At 55.6% G+C, this 20,849-nt stretch overlaps 8 protein-coding genes across 8 annotated transcripts; 4 read left to right on the forward strand and 4 right to left on the reverse strand.

Moving 5' to 3' along the window:
- Positions 1-396: 396 nt before the first annotated feature.
- On the reverse strand, positions 397-1,238 carry NEP1 (18S rRNA pseudouridine methyltransferase; the record flags this gene model as incomplete). Its single annotated transcript, XM_049250937.1, has 2 exons — positions 397-873; positions 942-1,238. 2 exons carry the CDS (start codon positions 1,236-1,238, stop codon positions 397-399), a joined length of 774 nt encoding a protein of 257 aa, XP_049109787.1.
- Positions 1,239-2,038: 800 nt separating this feature from the next.
- LOZ57_001856 (uncharacterized protein) lies at positions 2,039-3,358 on the forward strand (the record flags this gene model as incomplete). Its single annotated transcript, XM_049250938.1, has 1 exon — positions 2,039-3,358. One exon carries the CDS (start codon positions 2,039-2,041, stop codon positions 3,356-3,358), a length of 1,320 nt encoding a protein of 439 aa, XP_049109788.1.
- Positions 3,359-3,972: 614 nt separating this feature from the next.
- LOZ57_001857 (uncharacterized protein) lies at positions 3,973-5,540 on the forward strand (the record flags this gene model as incomplete). Its single annotated transcript, XM_049250939.1, has 2 exons — positions 3,973-4,102; positions 4,168-5,540. 2 exons carry the CDS (start codon positions 3,973-3,975, stop codon positions 5,538-5,540), a joined length of 1,503 nt encoding a protein of 500 aa, XP_049109789.1.
- Positions 5,541-6,163: 623 nt separating this feature from the next.
- LOZ57_001858 (uncharacterized protein) lies at positions 6,164-7,100 on the reverse strand (the record flags this gene model as incomplete). The annotated part of the gene is made up of 2 exons (XM_049250940.1): positions 6,164-6,959; positions 7,030-7,100. The coding sequence occupies 2 exons, from the start codon at positions 7,098-7,100 to the stop codon at positions 6,164-6,166; spliced, it is 867 nt and encodes a 288-aa protein (XP_049109790.1).
- A 1,344-nt stretch (positions 7,101-8,444) lies between these two features.
- LOZ57_001859 (uncharacterized protein) lies at positions 8,445-10,914 on the forward strand (the record flags this gene model as incomplete). Its single annotated transcript, XM_049250941.1, has 6 exons — positions 8,445-8,469; positions 8,530-8,599; positions 8,661-8,732; positions 8,793-9,219; positions 9,279-9,504; positions 9,560-10,914. The coding sequence occupies 6 exons, from the start codon at positions 8,445-8,447 to the stop codon at positions 10,912-10,914; spliced, it is 2,175 nt and encodes a 724-aa protein (XP_049109791.1).
- A 1,104-nt stretch (positions 10,915-12,018) lies between these two features.
- Positions 12,019-14,231, forward strand: LOZ57_001860 (uncharacterized protein; the record flags this gene model as incomplete). The annotated part of the gene is made up of 9 exons (XM_049250942.1): positions 12,019-12,164; positions 12,250-12,276; positions 12,329-12,398; positions 12,452-12,551; positions 12,602-12,664; positions 12,723-12,746; positions 12,796-13,289; positions 13,348-13,887; positions 13,956-14,231. The coding sequence occupies 9 exons, from the start codon at positions 12,019-12,021 to the stop codon at positions 14,229-14,231; spliced, it is 1,740 nt and encodes a 579-aa protein (XP_049109792.1).
- Positions 14,232-14,985: 754 nt separating this feature from the next.
- Positions 14,986-15,854, reverse strand: LOZ57_001861 (uncharacterized protein; the record flags this gene model as incomplete). Its single annotated transcript, XM_049250943.1, has 2 exons — positions 14,986-15,529; positions 15,595-15,854. 2 exons carry the CDS (start codon positions 15,852-15,854, stop codon positions 14,986-14,988), a joined length of 804 nt encoding a protein of 267 aa, XP_049109793.1.
- A 1,156-nt stretch (positions 15,855-17,010) lies between these two features.
- Positions 17,011-19,918, reverse strand: LOZ57_001862 (uncharacterized protein; the record flags this gene model as incomplete). Its single annotated transcript, XM_049250944.1, has 7 exons — positions 17,011-17,930; positions 18,096-18,266; positions 18,326-18,916; positions 19,045-19,461; positions 19,526-19,627; positions 19,690-19,752; positions 19,849-19,918. The coding sequence occupies 7 exons, from the start codon at positions 19,916-19,918 to the stop codon at positions 17,011-17,013; spliced, it is 2,334 nt and encodes a 777-aa protein (XP_049109794.1).
- Between the last annotated feature and the right edge of the window lie 931 nt (positions 19,919-20,849).

The following is a 20,849-nucleotide window of genomic DNA, read 5'->3' on the forward strand; positions in this document are numbered from 1 at the left end:
AAGAACATACACTACTAGAAACACAGGACTGGGTTCCGGGGTTCTATTGGTCAGCCGCGGCAGGGCGACGGCGGGGGTCGGAGAGATCTCAGGTGCTCGATGTTGCGATCGTGAGCCCGGGGATCTGACGCTCTCCGAGTTCGGTCGCGCTTGGCCCGGCTGGCGCCCCATCGTCTCCATCTTCTCCAGCCCGCACAAGATCCAGATGTAAAAAGATCCGGGTTGCTCGGTCGGGGAAGCATGGCGGGGAGGTATGGCGTGGGTGGCGGGGGACCTGCTGTGCTGGCTCGTAAGTAGAGTAAGAAAGAATAATGGAAAAAAAAAAAAAATAAATAAAAAGGCCGATTTCAACTTTTGGAATGAAGTTTTTTTTTGAATGGGTTGAAAATTCCCGGCCTACACAATGCCCCAGGCGTCCTCGGCGGCGTGGCAGAACTTGCTGCAGGCGACGCTGGCGCTCAGGCTGAAGTTGCTGATGCTGATGGTGTCGTCCTTGAAGGCGTCGGCGAAGTCGTCGCGGCCCTTGGCCATGGCGCCGACGAAGACGCAGATGCTCTCGGCGGGGCCGAGGGTGCGGATGTAGTCGTTGACGCGCACGACGGGGGCGTCGAAGCTGAGGGTGACCTTGCGGCAGTTGGGCGGCAGGTGGTCGGTGATGGGGTTCTTGATGACACGCAGCAGCTTCTCCTGCGAGTTGGTGGAGCGGATGGCGAGCCGGTGCAGCAGCTGCACCATCAGGCCGGCGAAGCGCTTGAAGGTGCGCGGGATGCGCACGGTCGGGCTGACCTCGATGAGCACGCCCTTGGCCGTGTGGATGTAGATCTGCAGCTTGCCGGCCTTGTTGATGGGCGAGTCGAGCAGCGTGAGCAGGCACTGGCGAGCGAGTTAGGAGGAGTATGGGAGGATGGAAGGATGGGAGGAAGAGGATCGGGGGCGGCCACCTGGTGGGTGATGTCGGGGCGGGCCTCGCTGATGTCGCGGCCCATCTTGCGCATGACGCCGATGTGCTCATCGCTGTTGAGCAGCGAGTACTTGTCGTCGCGCGCGGGCTTGCCGGGGGCGGCACTGCTGGCGGACGCCGAGCTGGCGGCGCGGTAGGTCTCGAGGCTGGCGTTGGAGAGCACGACGACGAGGCGCTTGGAGTGCTTGTCGTGGGCGGCGAGCGGGACGTGCTGCTCGGCGACGAGTTGCGGCAGCTCGGGTGGCGGGCAGGACTGCGTGCCTGAGCGGAGGGCCATTAGAGAAGCAGTGTAGGGAGTGGGAGTGGGTGGTGGAGGTGTGTGAAGGTGTGTGAAGGTGTGGAAGTGGGAGTGGGAGTGGGAGTGGGAAGTGTCAAGAGAGAGAGAGAGAGAGAGAGATATGCAGAAAGCCAGATTGCAAACGCGACGGGCGGAGCGGAGCGCGGAGAGAGCAAGGCGAGACGACTTACGGGGTCGCTTGCGCTTTTCGGCGGACATGCTGGGAGGGAGGAGGAGAGAGGGAGAGTATGAGGAGAGAGAACGCGAGAGAGTGTGTGAGACAGAGAGAGAGGGAGAGAGATATAACTAGAGATAAGTAGAGAGCGAGTGAGTGTGCGCCGGGGAAAAAAGTCGAAACAGGCAGAGAGACCAGCTAGTTGGTTAACCAGCTAACCAGCTAACTAACTAACTAACTAACTCTCAGCCGGTTAGCCTCCGGCCGCGAACCAGCAAACTAATAACAATAATAATACTGCTCAACGGCTCCCTCGCTGCCCACCGACGGCTTGCTGGCCTGCCGTCTGCTCAACTCTCTCTCTCCCTCTCTCTCTCTCCCTCTCTCTCTCTGCGCGTCTGCCTGGCTGCAGCCCAGCCCAGCGCTGACCGACCGGCTTGGCCCGACACGCCAACCGCGCCGGCTTCACATGACCTCTCGCTCGCTCACACAACACCCATCACACTCTCCTGCTGGCATTGCACACCAGCTCTCTCTCTCTCTCTATCTCTCTCAATATATATCTCTCTCTGCCAATCGATACCCGTCTACCCTCTACTCTCCAGACGCTCCCCTCGCCGCCGCCATGGTCAGCGTGCGGGACATGCCCTACACCGTCACCAACTCCTTCAAGCGGTACCCTCTCTCTGCATCCTCTCCATCCCATAAATATACTCCCGCTGACATTTCTGACTCCAGTGGCCTCATGATGCGTACCTACGCCGCCCGTCCCGCTCGTCCTGACCCAGATGCCCGCCCCGTCGCGAAGAAACGACGCGTCGACCACCACCACCACCACCTCCCATCCGACCCCCTCCGCCCATCCAGCGACTGCGAGAACAACCTGCAGACCGCCATCCGCCAGTGCTCGGCCGCCGTGCTCTCCAGCCCCTCGCAGCGGCCCTCGCGCGCCCCGTCGGACGAGCCCCTTGATGACCACGATGACCCTGATGATGATGATGACCCCGACCACGCCCCGTCCACGCCGCCGTCCTCACCGCCGCCACCATCCACCACCACAACTACCACCACCACCCTACAACTGACCCCTCCACCAGCCGCTGCCGCCGCCCGCAAGCCTACCTTCGCGTTCCTCAAGCGCAAGCGCGCGCTGCTGCCGGCCCAGGACTTCCAACCGCCCGTGCTGCGACAGATGCAGCTCGACCTAGGCGGCGACGTGCGGCGTACGTGCGGCGGCTGCGGCATGGAATACGTGCCAACGCACGCGGACGACGCGGCGCTGCACCGACGCTTCCACGACCGCCACACGGCCGGTATCGACCTGGGCAAGGCGTTTGTGCGCGCCAACGCGTCGCGCTGGGTGTACGAGGCCGCGCGCGTCGACGACGGCTACGTCGTCATCGTCGACCGCAAGAGCTCGCCCGCTGCCCGCCGCCAGGCCCGCCGCGTGCTCGACGTCGTCAACCGCGAGCTGGCCGCCCCCGACCTCGACGACGCCCGCCTCTGGGGCCAGGCCGAGACCCCCAAGCCCTTCCGCAAAAACGGCTCCCGGGAGGACGTCGACCGCTTCCGCGTCTTCCTGCACATGAAGGACAGCCGCTGCGTCGGCCTGTGTCTGGCCGAGCGCATCTGGGAGGCCTATCCGGTCAACAAACCCACATCTTCTTCTTCGTCTATCACCCTGGGCCCCGACCCGCACCCGGCCATCGTCGGCATCTCGCGCGTGTGGACGTCGGCCGCGTCGCGCCGCAAGGGCATCGCCCTGGACCTGCTCGACTGCGTCGTCGGCAGCTACTTCTACGGGCTCGACATCCCCAAAGCCCAGGTGGCCTTTAGCCAGCCCACCGAGAGCGGCTGCCGCCTGATGGCCGCCTTCTTCGGCCCCGACGAGCCGTGGCATGTCTACAAGGAGTGCGTCGAGACGAAGACCGAGAGGGAGCATTAAAAAAAAAATTATTTATTCGAAATTGGTAAAACGAACGAGTTGTTTTGAAACGAGTTGTTTCTTAGTTTACAGTCTGGCGGGGGACGTGGGACACGGCAAATTGCGTCAACATCAAACCAAACACCCGTCCTCCGTCGCGAGAATGGATTGTGGGAATTTGCGGATTTATGTACAGGCGTTTTTCTGGGCCGGGACCGAGTTGCTGAGTGGATTTTTGTCTTTATATCTTATTCCAAGCTGTTTTATCTAGTTGAGTTAGTTTACATAGTTACACAGGTAGTGAGAAGTGACGTCGAGGGCTGGGCTGGGCGCCCGACCTCGCTGCCTGTCTGTCTGTCTCTGTCTCTTCCCAAATTGCATGCATCCTAGACGCCCGCCGACTTTCTCTCCTTGTCCTCTCTGCCCGTCAAGTCAGCCAGTTAGTTAGCCCTGAGACGCCGCCGCCGGGATCCCCGGTCCCTGCATGCAGCCTGCGCCAGGCGCCCGCCCCATCACCAACCTAACCAGCGCCTGCATAACTGCCGCATACTTACACCTCACACCCACTCTCTCTCTCTCTCTCTCTTCTCTCCCTCCCCACCTGCTCATGTCCACGGCAATCCGCGTCGCCTGCAATGTCGGCGTCCAATCCGTTCCGCCGTAAACCCGTGCCCGCCGCCGCTGCCGCCCTCGACTCCGTCGTGGGTGAGCGAGAAGCTGCCCCTACTACACCAGACCCAGCACCAGCACCGCCTCTTGAGAACAGTACGTGAATATCCCCTTCCATCACCCTAATACAAAGCCATTGACCAGACGCGTTTCTCCGCCAGCCCTCCCCCCACGCACCAAGTCCGTCCGCATCGCCTCCCCACCCGTCCGCGCCGTGATCTCGCCCGTCGAGCCACTCTCTCCGCTGGCCACGAGCCCGCCCGGCACCAGTCATGGTCGCAGTCGCCATGCTGGCTCCCCGCCGCCGCCGCAGGTAATCCCACGGGACGTGGAGTCTAGCAGTGAGAGCGAGGATGACGAGAGGCCCGACGGTCTGGATCCGTTTGAGAATCCAAAGGCGAGAAGTGATAATGACGATGATGATGTCCAGACGGGACGGAAACGCGCTACGATGGATGTCGATGCCTTTAAGAGGCTGCTGCTGACGGGCGATGCGAACGTGCAGTCGGCGGCGTTGACGGAGACGAATGTGAGCCTGATCGAACAGCAGCAACAGTTACCACTGAGGAGCGCTTCGAGATCGAGTCAGGACCGCGACGCCGCCAGTCCCCGGCTGGAGCGGAAGAAGCCTCCCGTGCCCAAGACCAGACACGGCAAGCTGCTGCAGCACGCCGTCGACGAGGACGTTGTCTCTGCTCGCGACCAGCAGTCCCGCGCACCACCACGCGCCGTCTTGTCGAAAAAAAGCCCGCCGCCCCCGCTCACCTTCTCGCCCTCACCCTATCCCCCGGCCGGAGCAGCCGCCCGCGTCGTCTCCGACCCGCCGCCATCCACCTCCAGCCCCGGCAGCAGCTCGCGGTCCTCATCGCGCGACGGCCGCCGGCCCAGCCTCTCCGACCCGTTTCCGCCATTCCGCTCCGCCTCGCAGAGAATCCCGCCCGCCGCCCCGCCCACCCGCCGACACAGCCAGCTCCGCCACGCCCACGCCCACGCCCACGCTGCTGCCGGCTCGTCCCCGCCCATCGCGCGCTCCAGCTCCGCCCGCCTCCCTGCATCATCCACAAGCTCATCCGCCTCCGCCATGCCACGCACCCCACCCCCGCCACCACCACCACCCACGCGCCGACGAGACCACGAGTCTCCACCGTCCTCGTCACACTCGTCCCCATCCACGACCCCCGAAGAAGCAGCTGAACCAGACGCAGACAACCAGTCCACGACGCCGCCCCCCCTGGCCCGCTCGCAATCCGGCTCCGTACGCTCGGTGAACCGGCTCGCGCGCGCACCGCGCCCGCCGCCGCCGCGCCGGAGTGCGAATTCGCAGGTCGCTGCGGCGGATGACTCGCGGTCGCTGCGGCATGTGTCGGGTGATGGGGATGCGGAGGACGACGGTGGTGGGGTGGGCTCGCCGCCGCGGCCGCCGTCCAAGGCGGAGAATATCCTGGCGGATTTGTCGCGGCTGCAGAGGGAGCTGGATGAGTTCCGGGGTAGGTATGAGAAGCCGTCGTCGTCGACGTCGTCGGCGGCGGGCTAGGGATAATGTTGGTGGTGTCGGCGTATTTATTTATCCATGTTATATTCGTCTGTCTTGTTTTTACGTTTTTTATGCTGCTATGAGTGGATGGGTGATGATGGTGGGCCAAAAGAATGAATAATAATGTATGCGGCGCTGGGCTGGTTATTTGATATTTCTCTTATTTGCCGCTTCGATATGTAATATACCCACATGTCTGGTAGTTATCAATACTCAACTTGATAAACATAGTTGATATCTGATTCGCTGAGCGGGTGGTAACTAGCTAGCTAAAATTTGATAAAAAGGGTGCCTATATAGGAAAGAAAAGAAACAAGAAGAGCTTCAGCTAAACAAAAGAAAAAATCCCACATGGCCTGTTTTTTTGAATAGCTCGTACGGAGTACTCCGTACAAAGGTAGCTGATACAAGCAGCCATATCCATCCCATAACCCCCGAACTACTAACGATTCCAGCTCGATCGACAACTGGTTAGCAGAAAATCACTTCAACGAAAAGATACGAAAAGAAGAAAACAATAAATCTGGACATAAGATTGAAGAACGTTTGCTCAGAAAAGAAAAGAAAAGGTAAGTCAAGAAGAGCTGCGGAAAAAGCGTCGGCATAAATCCACTCGAGCGCGCTTAGCGGGAGACAGGCCGCGGCGACCGCACCGTAGTATCCACCACGTTCTCATCAAACGTCACGCCGTCCACCATGCGCACATCGTCAAACGCCTCGCCCTGCTGCGGGTGCGTCGCAGCCGCAGCGGCCACGGCCGCCGCACGCGACGCCGCGGCGGCAGCAGCACTCGTGCTCCCGACGCCGGACGACTGGCGACTCAGGAAGGCGACGCGCGCGGCGGACGACACGGGCCCGCTGGTGGTGCTGTTGGCGCCCTCGCCGAAGCCGACCAGGCTGGCGTTCTCGTCGCTGAAGCCGCCCAGGCTGGACACGCCGTCGTCGTCGTTCAGCCGGTCGTGGTCGAAGATGTCGCTGCCGCTCCAGGCCGTCGCGCGCCCGCCCACGCTGCTGCCCGTCGCGCTGGCGCTGCCGACCGTGCTGCGCTCCTTGAACTGTAGGTGCGCTGGCAGCGACTGCTGCTGGTGCTGCTGCTGGGTGTGCGACGGGTCGAAGTAGCCCGGTGATGCGCCGCTGGGGAGCTGCAGGTCGTCGTCGCAGGACGGGTTGGGGTGGTTGTGGTGACCAGTGCTGCTGGTGATGGTGGAGGGGCGGGAGGCGGTGACGCGCTCGAAGCCTGCGAGCCGGGAGATGCGGTCTGCGCGTTCGGCTGCGAGTGTGTCGGTCGAGGTGTCGGAGGCGTCGGACGGGCGCCGGCGGAGTCGGTGGCTGTGCGGGCGGAGCTTGCCCTGGTGGCCGTCGTTGATGGCCGTCGTGGAGAGCGCGGAGAGAGAGGTGGTGCCTGAGTTGGGAGTGCTTCTGGTGAAGCGGTCAGTGGATGAGGGTTGGATAGATGATGAGGATGATGGGGGGGTGGGTGAGTGCTTACGGGCCCATGTCAGACGGCGTGGGTGGTTCTGAGGGCGGGGGAGGGAGGTTGATCAGGGTGGGCTGCGACATGGTGATGGGCGGTGCGTGGTGGAGGTTGGAGAATCGGTGAAGAGGTGTTTGATGAAGAGCTGGCGATCCAGGGGCGGTGCCGTCAATTAGTACTTGCTGTCGGGGACCAAAGAGTCGCGGAAAAGGGTGTATCCGGTGCCAGTAGAAGGGTTGGGCTTTGGTAACTCGAAATTCCGGTTGGGAATGCAATCGACGGGCGTTTTTTGGGTTATGTGCGACCTGCTTTGAACACTGATCTTCGGTGAGGCCACAAAGTTCTGCGACAAGGCGGGAAAAGGATGCAAGTCTGGGGGTGAGTTGGGGGATCAGACAAGAGGGCGGGGTAGGACGGGGTGGCGTTCAACGAGAAAAAACAACAGCAGCGCGTTCAGCACCACACACACCACAGAATGACACGCCCGCGCTGACAGAAGCAATGCAGGGCCAGCAGACGCGATGCCGTTTTGTCGCCGGCGCTCTCGCTCGCTGCGGCTCTAAGGGCGCTGAGGCGCGAGAGGACGTCGCTTAGGTCAGCATTCGCTGACGTCATCTACGCGCGATGCCGGAAGCGGCCGCGCCAAGACCAGGCACAGCGTGCTGCAGCCTGACGAACCGGGCAGGAGCGGCGGGAGCGTGCTTTTGCCGTTTCCGGCCGGCAACATGGTCTCAAGCCGGTTTACGCCTGTACGGGCCACGCACAGGCCGTACAGGCCGTGGACGGGCTCTTCGCGTGTCGTGTACGGCGCTGCATGGCTGGCCGCTACCCCCCGCCCCAGCCACACGCTGCAGCCACTCAGCCCTACGGCCTAGCGGTGATCGGTGCTGACATAAGCAGCCGCTGTCCACAGAAAATCTCTCGCTTTCGCTTCTTCCGGGCCTTCTGACGCGCATCCTTCAAGCTCCCGCTCCCCTCGCACCGCCCGCTCGCCCTCTCCCGCTTCGTGTTCTGCCAATCTCTGGGACTCGACCCTGCTCTCCTGCTCCGTTTGTTGCTCGGCCCGCTTGTTTTTTTCTCTCTGTCGCTTGGCATTGACTTGTCCAGCGCAACCGAGAAAAAAAAACAACAATCAAATCCCGGACAATTCAACGCAACAGCTCGCGAAATCCACGAACCCTTCAGTGTCTCTCGCCTTTTTGCTGCGCGCACTGTTGGCCTTTCGACTGTCTATTTTTTTTCGCCTACGGACCCTGTGGTGCTGCGGCCATTGCGCTCTCAGTCGCCACCGGCACGTTCATCGTCTCAAGAGCCTCTCAAGAACTTCGAGTTTCCCGTGGGAAGAGGGTAGTTCAGCCGGCGACCCTGTACTTTGATACGATACCGCACCCCCGTGTGCCTGTTGGAATTTTCTGTGGCTTTGAGTAGCCATGGCAGCCCCAACTCAGCTCGCGTGTATGGGACCCCCCTAACTGGGCATTTCCTTTGTACCGGGTGATACTGAGACTTAGATAGATCGAACCTCAAAGGACGTGGGAATTTTGGATGCCTCTCCTGTCTATGAACCACTAGCCGGTTTCACCAGGTGTGCTACAAATTCAATGCCGGCCGCGCGTAGACCATAAAAAACTAACAAGCTCTTCCAGGCCAGAAGGAAACCTGCGCTGCTGCGCCTACTCGCCGTGCGGCAGGTACTTTGCATGGGCTGCGCCCGACGGGTATGAAACGCCTGTATATTCCCTAGCTTTTGACGCCGGCGGCTAAGACTTGTCTCGCAGAGTTTCGATCATCGACCCATCCGTTGGTTACACAGTCGCCACTCTCCCTGCAGAGAACGTCTACGAGCTCGGGTTCTCGCCCCTGGGCACCTATGCAATCACGTGGCAGCGCCCATCCAAAGACGAAAACGGCGATGCAGTGAGAAACTTGAAAGTCTGGGCGGTCGTGGCGGAGAGCTCGCCCGACGAAGGTGCTGCTTCGCGTGTACCCATTGGGAGCTTTGTGCAGAAGTCGCAAACCGGCTGGAACTTGCAGTATACTGCCGACGAAAAATACTGTGCTCGCGTGGTCACGAATGAGGTCCAGTTTTATCAGAGTGCGAACCTGAGAACGGTATGGAATAAACTACACGCCGAAGGTGTCGTTGATTTTGCTGTCTCGCCGGGACAAAATCATGCTGTGGCGGTCTTTATTCCAGAACGCAAGGTTGGTGCCTCATGTTTTCTACCATAGTGCTTTATCGTACTCACTTTCCATGTTTATAGGGCCAACCCGCCGCTGTGAAGGCGTTTAATATCCCACAATTTACTCTGCCGATCTCGCAAAAGACTTTCTTCAAAGGCGACAAAGTCCAGATGAAATGGAACAAGTCCGGGACAACCGTGATCGTTTTGGCTCAAACGGAAGTCGACAAAACCGGGAAGAGTTATTATGGAGAAACCACATTGTATGTGCTCGGCACGGATGGGTTTGACTCAAGAATCGATCTTGGTACGTTTATCTCACTGCCACAGCTATTGGTGTGATGCTTACTTTTGCAATGTAGACAAAGAGGGCCCGATTCATGATGTTACCTGGTCTCCGAACTCCAAAGAATTCGGCGTCGTCTACGGTTACATGCCAGCAAAGACCACTATCTTCAATTCAAGAGCAGTTGCAACACATTCCTTTGCCCTCGCGCCACGAAACACTATTGTCTTTTCTCCTTTTGGACGATTTGTCATTGTGGCCGGTTTTGGTAATCTTGCCGGCCAGATGGACATCTATGATTTGGAAAAGAACTATGCGAAAGTCGCCACAATCGAAGCATCCAACGCCAGTGTTTGCGAATGGAGTCCCGATGGGAAGTACATTTTGACGGCGACCACCAGCCCTCGGCTTCGCGTTGACAACGGCGTTCGCATCTGGCATGTTGGCGGCGCGTTGATGTATAACGAGGACATGAACGAGCTCTACGACGTCTGCTGGCGGCCACAGTCCACCACCAGCCACCCGCAAGAAAACCCTCTCCACCCGATGCCGAATCCCCATCCGTCTGCGCTGGCCTACTTGGCCAAGACAAAGACGCCCTCGAAGCCAGTGGGCGCCTATCGGCCGCCCGGGGCTCGCGGCCAGAGCACTCCGATGTCATTCCGCCGAGAAGACGAAGGCGGCGCTGCTTTCGTTCGAGACGATCGCCCCAACACGTTCGGGCCCAGCGCGAATGCGTTTGGCAAGCCAAGGCGCCGTGTGGTTCCTGGGGCGGAGCCCATCGACGAATTCCTCCCTCCTGGAGCCGCTCCAGGCGGAGGCGTGGCGCTGCCGCCGGGTGCGCAGGCGGACGACAAGCTGTCCAAGTCCGCCGCGCGAAACAAGAAAAAGCGCGAGGCGAAGAAGGCCAAGGAGTCGCTCGACAACAAAACGCAGCCGAACCTCGCGGTCGAGGGCGAGCAGCCCGGCCCAGCTGCCAGCCAAGCCGGCGGCCGGCGCGACCATTCTCGCAGCCGATCCCGCGGCCACAACTCGCAGCAGTCCTTGGACCCGAACGCGCTTGGCCGGCCGTACCGCGATCGCAGCCGCAGCGGCCACCGGCATCAGAACAGCGATGTGTTCAAGGGCAACGGGACGCCCCGGCCGGCGCACTCCAGAGGCCCCCCAGCACAGGCGAACCATCGACCGGCAGCGAACGGCACGCCCGGCCCTCTCCCGGACGTGACGGTGACGTCTCCCGCGGCGGCGGCCGGGAATCCGTCCACGCCGCAGGAGAAGAAGATCCGTGGCCTGCTGAAGAAGATGCGGGCCATCGACGAGCTCAAGATGCGCTTGGCGGGCGGCGAGAAGCTGGAGGAGACGCAGATGAAGAAGATCCAGACGGAGGAGTCGGTGCGCAGGGAGCTGGAGGGTCTTGGATGGAGCGGGTAGGACGGCGGTTTTGGCATTGGACGTAGAGACTTAGATTGGCCAGCTCGTAATGCAAGTGTTGGCGCTCGCTTGTTGGTGAAGCCAGAGTAGACTACGCAGTAATTGGATCAGAGAAACAAGCCAGCCGTGATGCGATCCGGCCCGTCGACATCCGGCACGACAGGCAGTGTGTATGAGTTGCCTGCTGGTGGCTCTGTGACGGCTCATCCAACCCCTGGCGGTCGCGCAACCCCAGCCGCCGCAACCTCGCATCTGCAACGCCAGCTGCATCAGAAGCGAGCCAGCACCGGCGGCAAAAACGAAGGGAAAAAGAAAAAGAGCGGGATTGCCCGGATACCAAGGACGTGGCTGGGCAGGCTGCGGATAAGAGAACAGCAGCCAGGCTGAATGCGAAGCGATATGAGAGGCTACAAGAATACAGCGCGCCGGCTCGCTCGCAGTCGATCACCCAAGCGCCCTCTTCCTCCAGCCAGCGCTTCTGCCAAAGGCCTCTAGACTCCCTCTGGCCCACGGCTAACCTGCTGTCAGTCGCAGAGCTAGCTACATAGTTTGTCGCCTCTCGCTTCTGGCTGGCGCGCGCTGAGACACCCCCTGTCCCAGATCTGAACCACCATCCGGCCGTGCTTCGGCCTCGCTGCCGACGAAAAGACCCTTCGCTTGCTCTGCGCTGCGCTGCACTGCTCTCTCTTTTTTTTCCTTTTGACCAGTGTTCTTCCCTCTCACGGCTGGTCTCTTCCGTTTCCCTGGTCTGCTTGCCCTTTAAGCGTGGTCTTGTTTCTGTTCAACGGGGTTGAACTCTCGGGCGCGCCCGTATATTATATCCTCTACGGAGCGGGAGCTCGACTCTCGCCACGCTTAACTCGCTGCCAGAGACATCGTACCTCTAATTAATTCTCGATACTATACCCGACCCTTGTGTCTCTCTTGCTCTGTGGTTGCGCTGGCGTGTCCCAAAGGGCGACAGCTGGACATGCGTGATACCCAAAACTGATATTTTTTCCCTACATACAAACCAATTCTCTCTTCTGCATATCCCGTTTCTTTTGATCCTCTCCCTCCCGTCTACTTTATCACTGTTTGTGTTACCCTGTCGCTCCCGTCGCAATGAATGGGAAAGGCGGTTACACGGAAACATATGTCCAAGGCCCCGAACGGGCAAGATGGCCGCCGCTCACGAGAATGCTGATGTCGGGCGAGATGAGCGGCGAGCCCCCGAGGAACCTGACCATGAAAGAGAAATTTGATCGATGGTGCGTCGTCTTTGTTTGCATTGTCCGGCCCGTTATGCAAGATGGGCCACCTGCAGCGTCCATGCTAACATCAACTCTCACGCAGGATGGTAAATGAGGGCTGGCGGAGATTGTAAGTTTGCGTCTTGTGAGGCTTGATATCGGTTGCTTACGGGTGATGATAGCACTGTCTTGGTCTTTGCTCTGGCACATTTGATGATCTTTGCTTTTGGCCTGCTGCACTATGGCCTCAAGGTAACGAGTGCTGCCTCTTATTCGTTGTTAAATTGCTGACACAAATCATCTAGGACAATCTTACGGGATCAAGAGCTACTTTCGGTGCTACGTTTGCAATTGCGCGATCGGCCGCCCTTGTTCTTCACTTTGATGTTGCCTTGATCTTATTTCGTACGTGCTCTGAACCCCTACCATTGAAGGACATTTACTCATGATATCAGCTGTTTGCCGCACCCTCATTTCTTTACTGAGGCAGACCCCTATTAACGGCATCATCCAATTCGGTATGGTCTCTAATATTCCGCCATGATCACACTTATAACTTTTACTGACTGCTGATAGATAAAAATATCACCTTCCATAAATGTGAGTTCATCTGAGCCATGAACTATGGCCCAGACTAATGCGTCAACAGTGGTGGCTTGGTCGATTGTCACGTTCTCGTGGATCCATACAATCGCTCACTGGGTTAACTATGGCCAGCTCGCCGTAAAACAAGGCTTGGGAGTCCAAGGCTTTCTCCTTGCCAATGTTGTTACAGGACCTGGCTGGACCGGGTACATAATGTTATTTGCGCTGATGGCAATGGTTTTTACATCACTCGAAAAACGTCGTCGATCAAATTTCGAGAGATTTTGGTATACGCATCATCTCTTTGTCGTTTTCTTTGTCTTCTGGGCATTTCACGGCGCCTTCTGCATGATCAAGCCTGATTTCCCTCCCTTTTGCGCTGGTACTGGTGTATTTTGGATGTATTGGATATATGGAGCCGTCATCTATCTGGCAGAGAGAGTGCTGCGTGAGGTTCGGGGACGCCATAAGACTTACATCACAAAGGTTGTCCAGCATCCGAGCAATGTTGTTGAAATTCAAATGAAAAAGGAGAAAACGAAAACGCGAGCAGGCCAGGTAACGCCCCTCTCTTGCAATACTAATGACTATATATCCTTACTGATATGCCTCGCAGTACATTTTCCTATGCTGCCCCACGATATCAGTTTGGCAGTATCACCCATTTACGCTTACGAGTGCCCCCGAAGAAGATTATATTTCCGTACACATTCGATGCGTCGGGGATTTCACCAAGGCCCTTGCAAAAACACTAGGATGTACCTTCGACGAAGGCAGAGGAGGCAAAGGAGGCGGTGGTGGTAAGGGCAAGACAAACGTTGTCGGCGTGAACAGCCAAACCTCTCCAGACGACGTGGATCCCAGCATCCGCCGGGTTCTTCCCAGAGTTTACATTGACGGCCCATTTGGCAGTGCATCAGAGGACGTCTTCAAGTACGAGGTTGCCCTGCTTGTTGGAGCGGGTATCGGCGTGACCCCTTTTGCATCCATCCTGAAGAGTATCTGGTATCGGATGAATTTCCCGCAGACCAAGACGCGCTTGCGCAAAGTCTATTTCTTCTGGGTGTGTCGAGACTTTGGCTCCTTCGAGTGGTTCCAGTCCCTGCTTCTTGCGATTGAGGCCCAGGACAAGGCCAATCACATTGAAATCCACACTGTGAGTTTTTATGTCCTGTCTATTTTTTCTTTTTTTACATCATTTTAACTAACGACTTCGATCTGTAGTATCTAACGGCCAAGATCCGTCCTGACGACGCCACGAATATCATGATCAACGACGCCAACGCTGAACAAGACACCATCACCGGCCTGCGTGCCCCGACGAACTTCGGCCGTCCAAACTGGGATATGGTCTTTAGGTCGATTCGAAAACTCCATGCTCCCGCAGAGGCGGGTGTGTTCTTCTGCGGGCCAAAGCCCCTGGGCAGCGTGTTGCATGTAAAATGCAACATGTACTCCGAGCCCGGGTTTAATTTTGTCTGGGGCAAAGAGAACTTTTAAACAAAAACGCACAGGGCTTTTAATGCCTCTTTCCTTTATTCTTCGATATTTTGCGATGTATATATATACGTGGTCTTCGAATCTAGCTTCAATTGACCTTCGCTACAGGAACTGCGAGGTTTGGGGGTTTTCTTTTTTGTATTTAATTTTATGACCTCGATATATACTCAAAATTCGATTGTGTTGCCAGGCGCAGCAATATCACGCCCGCTACATCTTTTACAGCTGCACTGAAATTGAATGGACCTATACACGGAACAGTTCGTTCCACCCCTTAAGTAAGATAGAAAGAGTGACTTCCAATAGTTATTGTGGCAGCAAAAGTTCGCCTGAATTACCCCTCAAGTGGAAAATGGTATTTACCAGGAGATTTAGCTTCGCAGTCCAAATTTAACCACCTTGTATCTGTCAGGCTTCCGCTATGGTTTAGGACGAATAATTCTCAGGTAGGGAATTTGGAATGATAGCCTAGCATATTACCAATGACAGCATATAAAGAAAGCACAAAACAACTCTTCGGGGAAATTTGAGTTTCAGTTATTTAAGATGTTGATATATGTACAGTACGAAGGAGGGAATGAGAAATATCATTTACTCCATCATAATCAGAGTCAGGCTGGCTGGGACGCGATGCCTGCGAAGAAATTTCAAAATCTTCAGAGAGATAACTCTCCGATCGGTGAACCGGCACTGATGATAACGAATCCCCTCCACTCCAGACAGACCCCGCTCACATAATTCTAGATAAATTATATCACAAATAACGGTTTTCAGGTTCATTCCGGTTCCGGCACCTGCCGACGCGTTGATGTCGGGAAAAAGCACGGTTAGTTTGGTCTTCCATGCACAGCGGGTAGCACAGCTCGCCGGCGAGCAGATCACTGTCGGGCCCGATGAATGCAAAGATGGCGCCTTCGCGGTCGAACGACGCGCGAAGGAAGACGGCCTTGGTGGCGTAGTAGGCGCAGGCGGGGCGCGAGCGCAGCGAGTACTCGTGCTCCTGCGTCAGCCCAAAGCCCAGGACCGTGACGTACTCGGCAAAGTGCATGAAGCTACTCTGCGCGTCGGCTGCGTAATGCGGGCGCGTCTCTGTCTCCTTGATCATGCCGATCTGGAGGAACGGCTTAGATGTGGAGTACCAGCCCATGGCGACATTGTGGGCGGCCAGGCTGTCGCGATAGAACGCATTCGCGAGCGCGGTCAGCGGGTCCCGGTCTGCACCCAGGTCTCCACGGAAAATGACCGACACGTCGCGCTCGGTCGCAAAGGCCTCGCGGGTTCGCGAAGAAACAGGATTCCTGAGCCCACTCGTTGGTCAGGATCCAGTTATTTGCTTCCCATGCCGAGGGGAAGCTGATTAGACACTGGAGCGCGTGGGCGATCGACGAGCCAGTGAAGTGATAGCTGAGGGCTCTGATGGTCCTCCTCCCATGAAATCTCCAGAGCCTGCTTGACAGCCTGCTTGTGCCGTGTCTCCAGCTCCTGAAACTGTGTTCCCGCCGGCGCACCGTGACATCCATATGCCAGTTGGGCGGGATATAGACAATGGCCATGCCGTTGATACGGCTCTCCCGGTTCCGGCGTATGAACAGCTGCTGCAGGATGAACCGGAATCGGTTGCATACCGTCTGGTATATTTCCGGTTCGATCCGCGGCCCATTCAGCCGGAACCGGGCGGCGATCTGGGAGAGGATGCCTGGCCACATTCCGAACTTCGCATGCGCAATGCAAAGCGGAATGTGATACTCGGTTTGGCGTGTAAACCGAGCGATGCAAGGCCGAAGCGCGCGAACCGGCCGTGCGTGACGGCCGCGCACTCCAAAAAAATAACATAATGCAAGCCACCCGCGCACACGCACGCGGGCGTACTTCATGTCACTTCCGACTCTCTGCTCTCTCCCAAGCAGATACGAAAGTGAACAGTCCGTGGTGTTCCGCCGGTATAGTATTGGCCTGCCAGAGGCCGAAAGGTCGAACCGAAAAAAATTGTTGAAATGGCAGCATTGCTGGAGGTTCGTGCGTAGCGGTACGCAAAAAGGGCGGACGGACTGTTTAGCAGTGGGTGGGTGCCCTTGGTGCCTGGCAATCAAGACACCAATGACGCGACGGCGCGGATGCAGTGCGGATAATGGCGCCCCTGGCCATATATCCGGTACCGGTTCGTCATCGTGGGAGGATCAAAGGAAAGGCAGCCTGTTCAAGCAGGCTGCCTGAAGAGCTGGAGCCAGCTGCCAGAGCTGGTTGAGGAATGAGAAAGAGAAAGAGCACGAACAAGCCGGGAGAAGACAGGCTTTATATATGCTGAGAGGGAGACGCTAGCGGCTCTAGCGTAACTAGCGAGCCGATCGTATAGCGGTGAATGGTGGAATTGCAGAAGGCCTGGCTTGCGAGAGTGAATATGCAAACAAGCGCGCGGGCAGCAAATGCAGGCATCTCGATAGTTTTCAAGACCTGGTGAAACATATGGTGGGTCCAACCTTCACTGGAATGACCGAGAGATAATTGGATGCTCAAAGAAACGTCCTTGTGCTGTGATGCCGATGCAGGATACTTTCCTGAGGCAGTGAAGAGAGCAAATAAAAACGGAGAATTTTTGAATTAGAGTTCAAGCAAAGAGCCTGTCTGCGGAGTATTCCATCTATTCAAACTGTTTGCTCCATCCTGGGTATAAAGAAACCGCACACCTGCATATAGTGAATCTCGGCCGACGCCGATCGGCGACGCCTGCGGCTAGAGACAAGCATTTCTTTGCACCAAAGGCTATGTATGTCACTCCCGCCTAAGCGTTGGGAGGCGAATCTGAGGCTTTCTTTGCGCTGCTTCCCCTTGTTTGCCGGCTCTCTCCTTCCAGCATATCACCTCGGCTTGAGGCGCTGCGGCTGGGAACATCTCTCACTTCATTCTCCTCATCTCCGGCTCCCTGTCTCTGCACACTTCTGCCTCTCAGACCTGCTGACCCCAGCGCCCATTCCTTCCCTTGCCTTCCTTGTTGGCTCAGCCATTGCCAGTCCTCCTCTTCCACTAGAACCCCACTATTCCCGTTGGCACTAGATTCTTTGCTGTGGCTGCGGAGCGATAGCCGATTAAATCGCCGGTACGCTTTGCTGTTGGTGTCCTCCGCAGCCGGCACGGCTACCTGCTTATTGCCTTCAAAGGCACTATCTGCGGCCGGAGCAGCAGGTAAAGTGGCTAATTCAGTGGCGTTTGCCAATCCACCAGCGGCAACGGGCATGGTATCACTCTCCGTATCATACAGGTGTGCGTCATCGCTTCCAAGCGCAAGCTCGGTCTTGTCGACTCCCTCATCACACGCGATTTGCGATGTCCAGCGCTGGATAAGACGTCTCTTGATCTTTGACACAACACCAAGGTCGTCTTGAGAAGCCGAAGCGCCCTCGGCTCTAATTGTCCTTTCAGGTGCGCTCCACTGTTTAATAAAATACCATTTTATTTTTGCCATTCGGCCCTTTGGTACAATGTAGTTTCGAGGACCATCTCGGGACCACAGGGCCGGGTTTTTATTTGCTAAGTCATTGAAAAAGTCTTCGTATATCCCACGGCGATAGAGAGTATTTTGCTTAGAGGTAAGCGCGTATTTCCAGAGATACCAAGTTACAAGGACTCCCAGCATAAACGGAACTGAGGCAATAAAATACCATTTGATACTGGGATCATCGCTGAAGGTGTCAACATTCATGCCTATTCAACATCGTTAGCCTCTGAATTTGGGCGAGGAAGGAAGCCATACCGAAAAATCCCGTAATAAATGTCAAAGGCAAGAATATAAAAGTAATCCAGCTCAAACGCCACACTAGTCTCTTGCGTTGGTATATAATTGACCACTCACTAGGACTAGAAACTTACTGCTGACACTAAGCCGAATATTCTGCCTACTGTCTCTAATGGAAACAGATCGGTAGACCAAAGATATCAAATTTTTAGTCGGCTTAACTAAATCCTCCGTAATGAGGTTCGCAATGCGGTCGAAATCTCCGCTCGTGCTGCCCAACCAAGGGTCATCCCTCTCCATATCATCTACGGATATTAGAGGAATGGCGCGTCATATTTACAGAAGGGCGAATGGTATATCTCACCAGTCAATTCGCGAAGTCGAATCTTCAACTCTTTTATGATATCAACTTGAAGAAACATCAGTTTCTCCATTTTCAACCATAATTTTGAGTTTGTCCACAATTCAGGGGCGCGTGTCTCATCCGCCGGCTGCTCATAAACTTTGTCTTCTAGTATACTGACATGATCGTAGGCGAGGTCAAGCAATATATCCCAGCCTCCTGCAAGCGCTTTGAAAAGGTCTTCCATGATGACTCGTGTACAGTGGAAAGCCAGTTCCTCATCGGTCGCAACCAAGTCCCGAGATTCAAAAGCGAGAAAGAAGGGCAGGCGTCGCCATCGAGCCTCCCAGCTGTCACGGGGTGGAATCAAGGTATCATCGAGGACTCCAGAGTGCGAGTCATCGAATATGAGAATAGCATTTCCATTATCAAGACTTCTAAGCCTGGGGATATACTCCTTTACGCCATCTCCATCGCAGTCAATCTGCGTATCCGGGAGATACGGGCTTGTGATATCTGGGTCAGTTGGCGGCGGCTCAACGATAACCTGTTTATGTTGTATATAACAGCTGATTCGCTGAAGAAAAACATCATAGCCATAAGCGGGATTGTCTATGTGGTGGCCCCGATTGCACTGCGTGCATATTGCACGTCGCAGCGATCACGGGCATTTTCTCAGTAAAATACCCCTTAAAATCAAGAATGGAGTAAGTGAACTGCTATTTTATGTATGTACATACCGTTTTCACCGAAGTTGTTCAACTCCATCATTTTATACCCATCATCTTCTCGAACGCTGGTCGGGTCCGGAACCTGATAGTCCTTAAGATAATCAAGCGAAAACGAAGTCTTACTAATTCCTCGCCATGGATCATATTGGACCTTCCACGTCTTGCCACTCAGGACTGGCTTCCCACGGCGCTGGTCTGGTCGTCGGCGTCTAACATATTGACCAAAGTCGGTGCCTACAAGGTCATCTCGGTTGTCGATATTGAACTTGCGCAGTAAATATCTGGCAGCCCAATCGGCATTTTGAACGTGAAAGACTCGAAGAACCGCTTCGCCGTTTCGCTCAGGGTTATTGTACAGTGTACGGAGGCCTTGGAGGTCGAATATCTCCTGCGCAGCAACTTTGCGGATGTTGCTTTTCGACGCATCTAATGTAACACTCAGCCGCCATACTCGATACATATCTTGAAACATGCCATTGTAGATTTGTACCTTGTTTCACAAAATCAATGACTAGAACTCGCCCGCCATGTTGGTCGATGTGCGAGTAGTTCTGGTGCCACCTTGGCCCAGACCTGCGATGCGGTGGATGTGCTGGAACCAAAGACCATTCTCGTTAGCAATTGCAGGATAGCGATATCCAAAAACTCGCCTACCGCTTCGTGCAGTCTGCGGAGCTGTCCGAAGTTCTTCCGCAAATCGCGGAGACGGGGCTGTCCCTGTGTTTGGTTCACCGTTAGTTAGGGTTGTTGTTTTTACTAAGCTGCCGCCACAGTTGACTAGTCAGTTAACTAGTTAGTTAACTAGTTAGTTACCTGGAATCCCGCGGCCCGTTGAACCACGATTGGGGCCTACGGTTTCGAATGCTTTGGGAAAGCTGCTCATGGTTTCGAATACGGATGATAGGACAAGTTGAAATACGGATCAAGTCCTGAGAAGCGGTTGCAGATTAATCAACAAGCTGAGCTGCACATGACCTGCCATTTGATAGGTAGTAGTTAGTACCCGTGACCTTGCGGAACCTGTGTGTAGGTTAACTAGACGGCTTGGCAATATCACGGGCAGTCAACATTGGAACTTATGACAGCTCGGAAAATCGGTTATGTGGGATTCTGCACTACTACCTATATATTTTGACTGCTTGTTGAATAGGAGTCAGGTGGCTTGTCAGGTGACCAGGTCCCCAAAGGAGGAGCCAGAGAACCGTAGGTTCGCCACCTCCTCTTCTCAACCATGGTACCATTTCATTATCTTTGACTATCAGACTGGTGGAGATTTTGCTAGAAGTTTTTCATATGTTCTTTCTGTAGTCTTGATTATAGCATGTTTATCTATAAGTACAGCTGTCTCATTCATTAGGAACAGGACCAGATGCAATATTATAGATCATCATGTGCTCCTGTTTAGTCTCATACTACTACACAGAATGAGTTTACTGTGTTGAATATACTATACTTTGGATAGAATATCAACCTTTTTAAATCTTATAAGCAAATGATCAGCAGCTGAAAAAATTTTCATTCATCTTTTTACTCTCTCTTCTACGGAGTACAGTAGGAGCCTATGCACTTTCTACTACACTTCAACATATTGATTTAGCCCACAGATCCCAGATTCCACTATGGACACCACAGCGGTCACGCGTGGTTCGCGTGACTTCCAGCCTACGTGGCGTACAAGTAACTATATATAGACGCTTCTTATTACTGACAATTACATCGTCAGTTATCATAAGGAATGATATAGTAGAGTGTGAAAATAAGAAGTATCATTGATTCGCAGTTTGAGAGACTGCTAGAAACTATTTATAATGGAT

The sequence above is a fragment of the Ophidiomyces ophidiicola genome (genome assembly GCF_022830035.1).
Source record: "Ophidiomyces ophidiicola strain CBS 122913 chromosome Unknown scaffold_5, whole genome shotgun sequence".
Taxonomy (NCBI): domain Eukaryota; kingdom Fungi; phylum Ascomycota; class Eurotiomycetes; order Onygenales; family Onygenaceae; genus Ophidiomyces; species Ophidiomyces ophidiicola.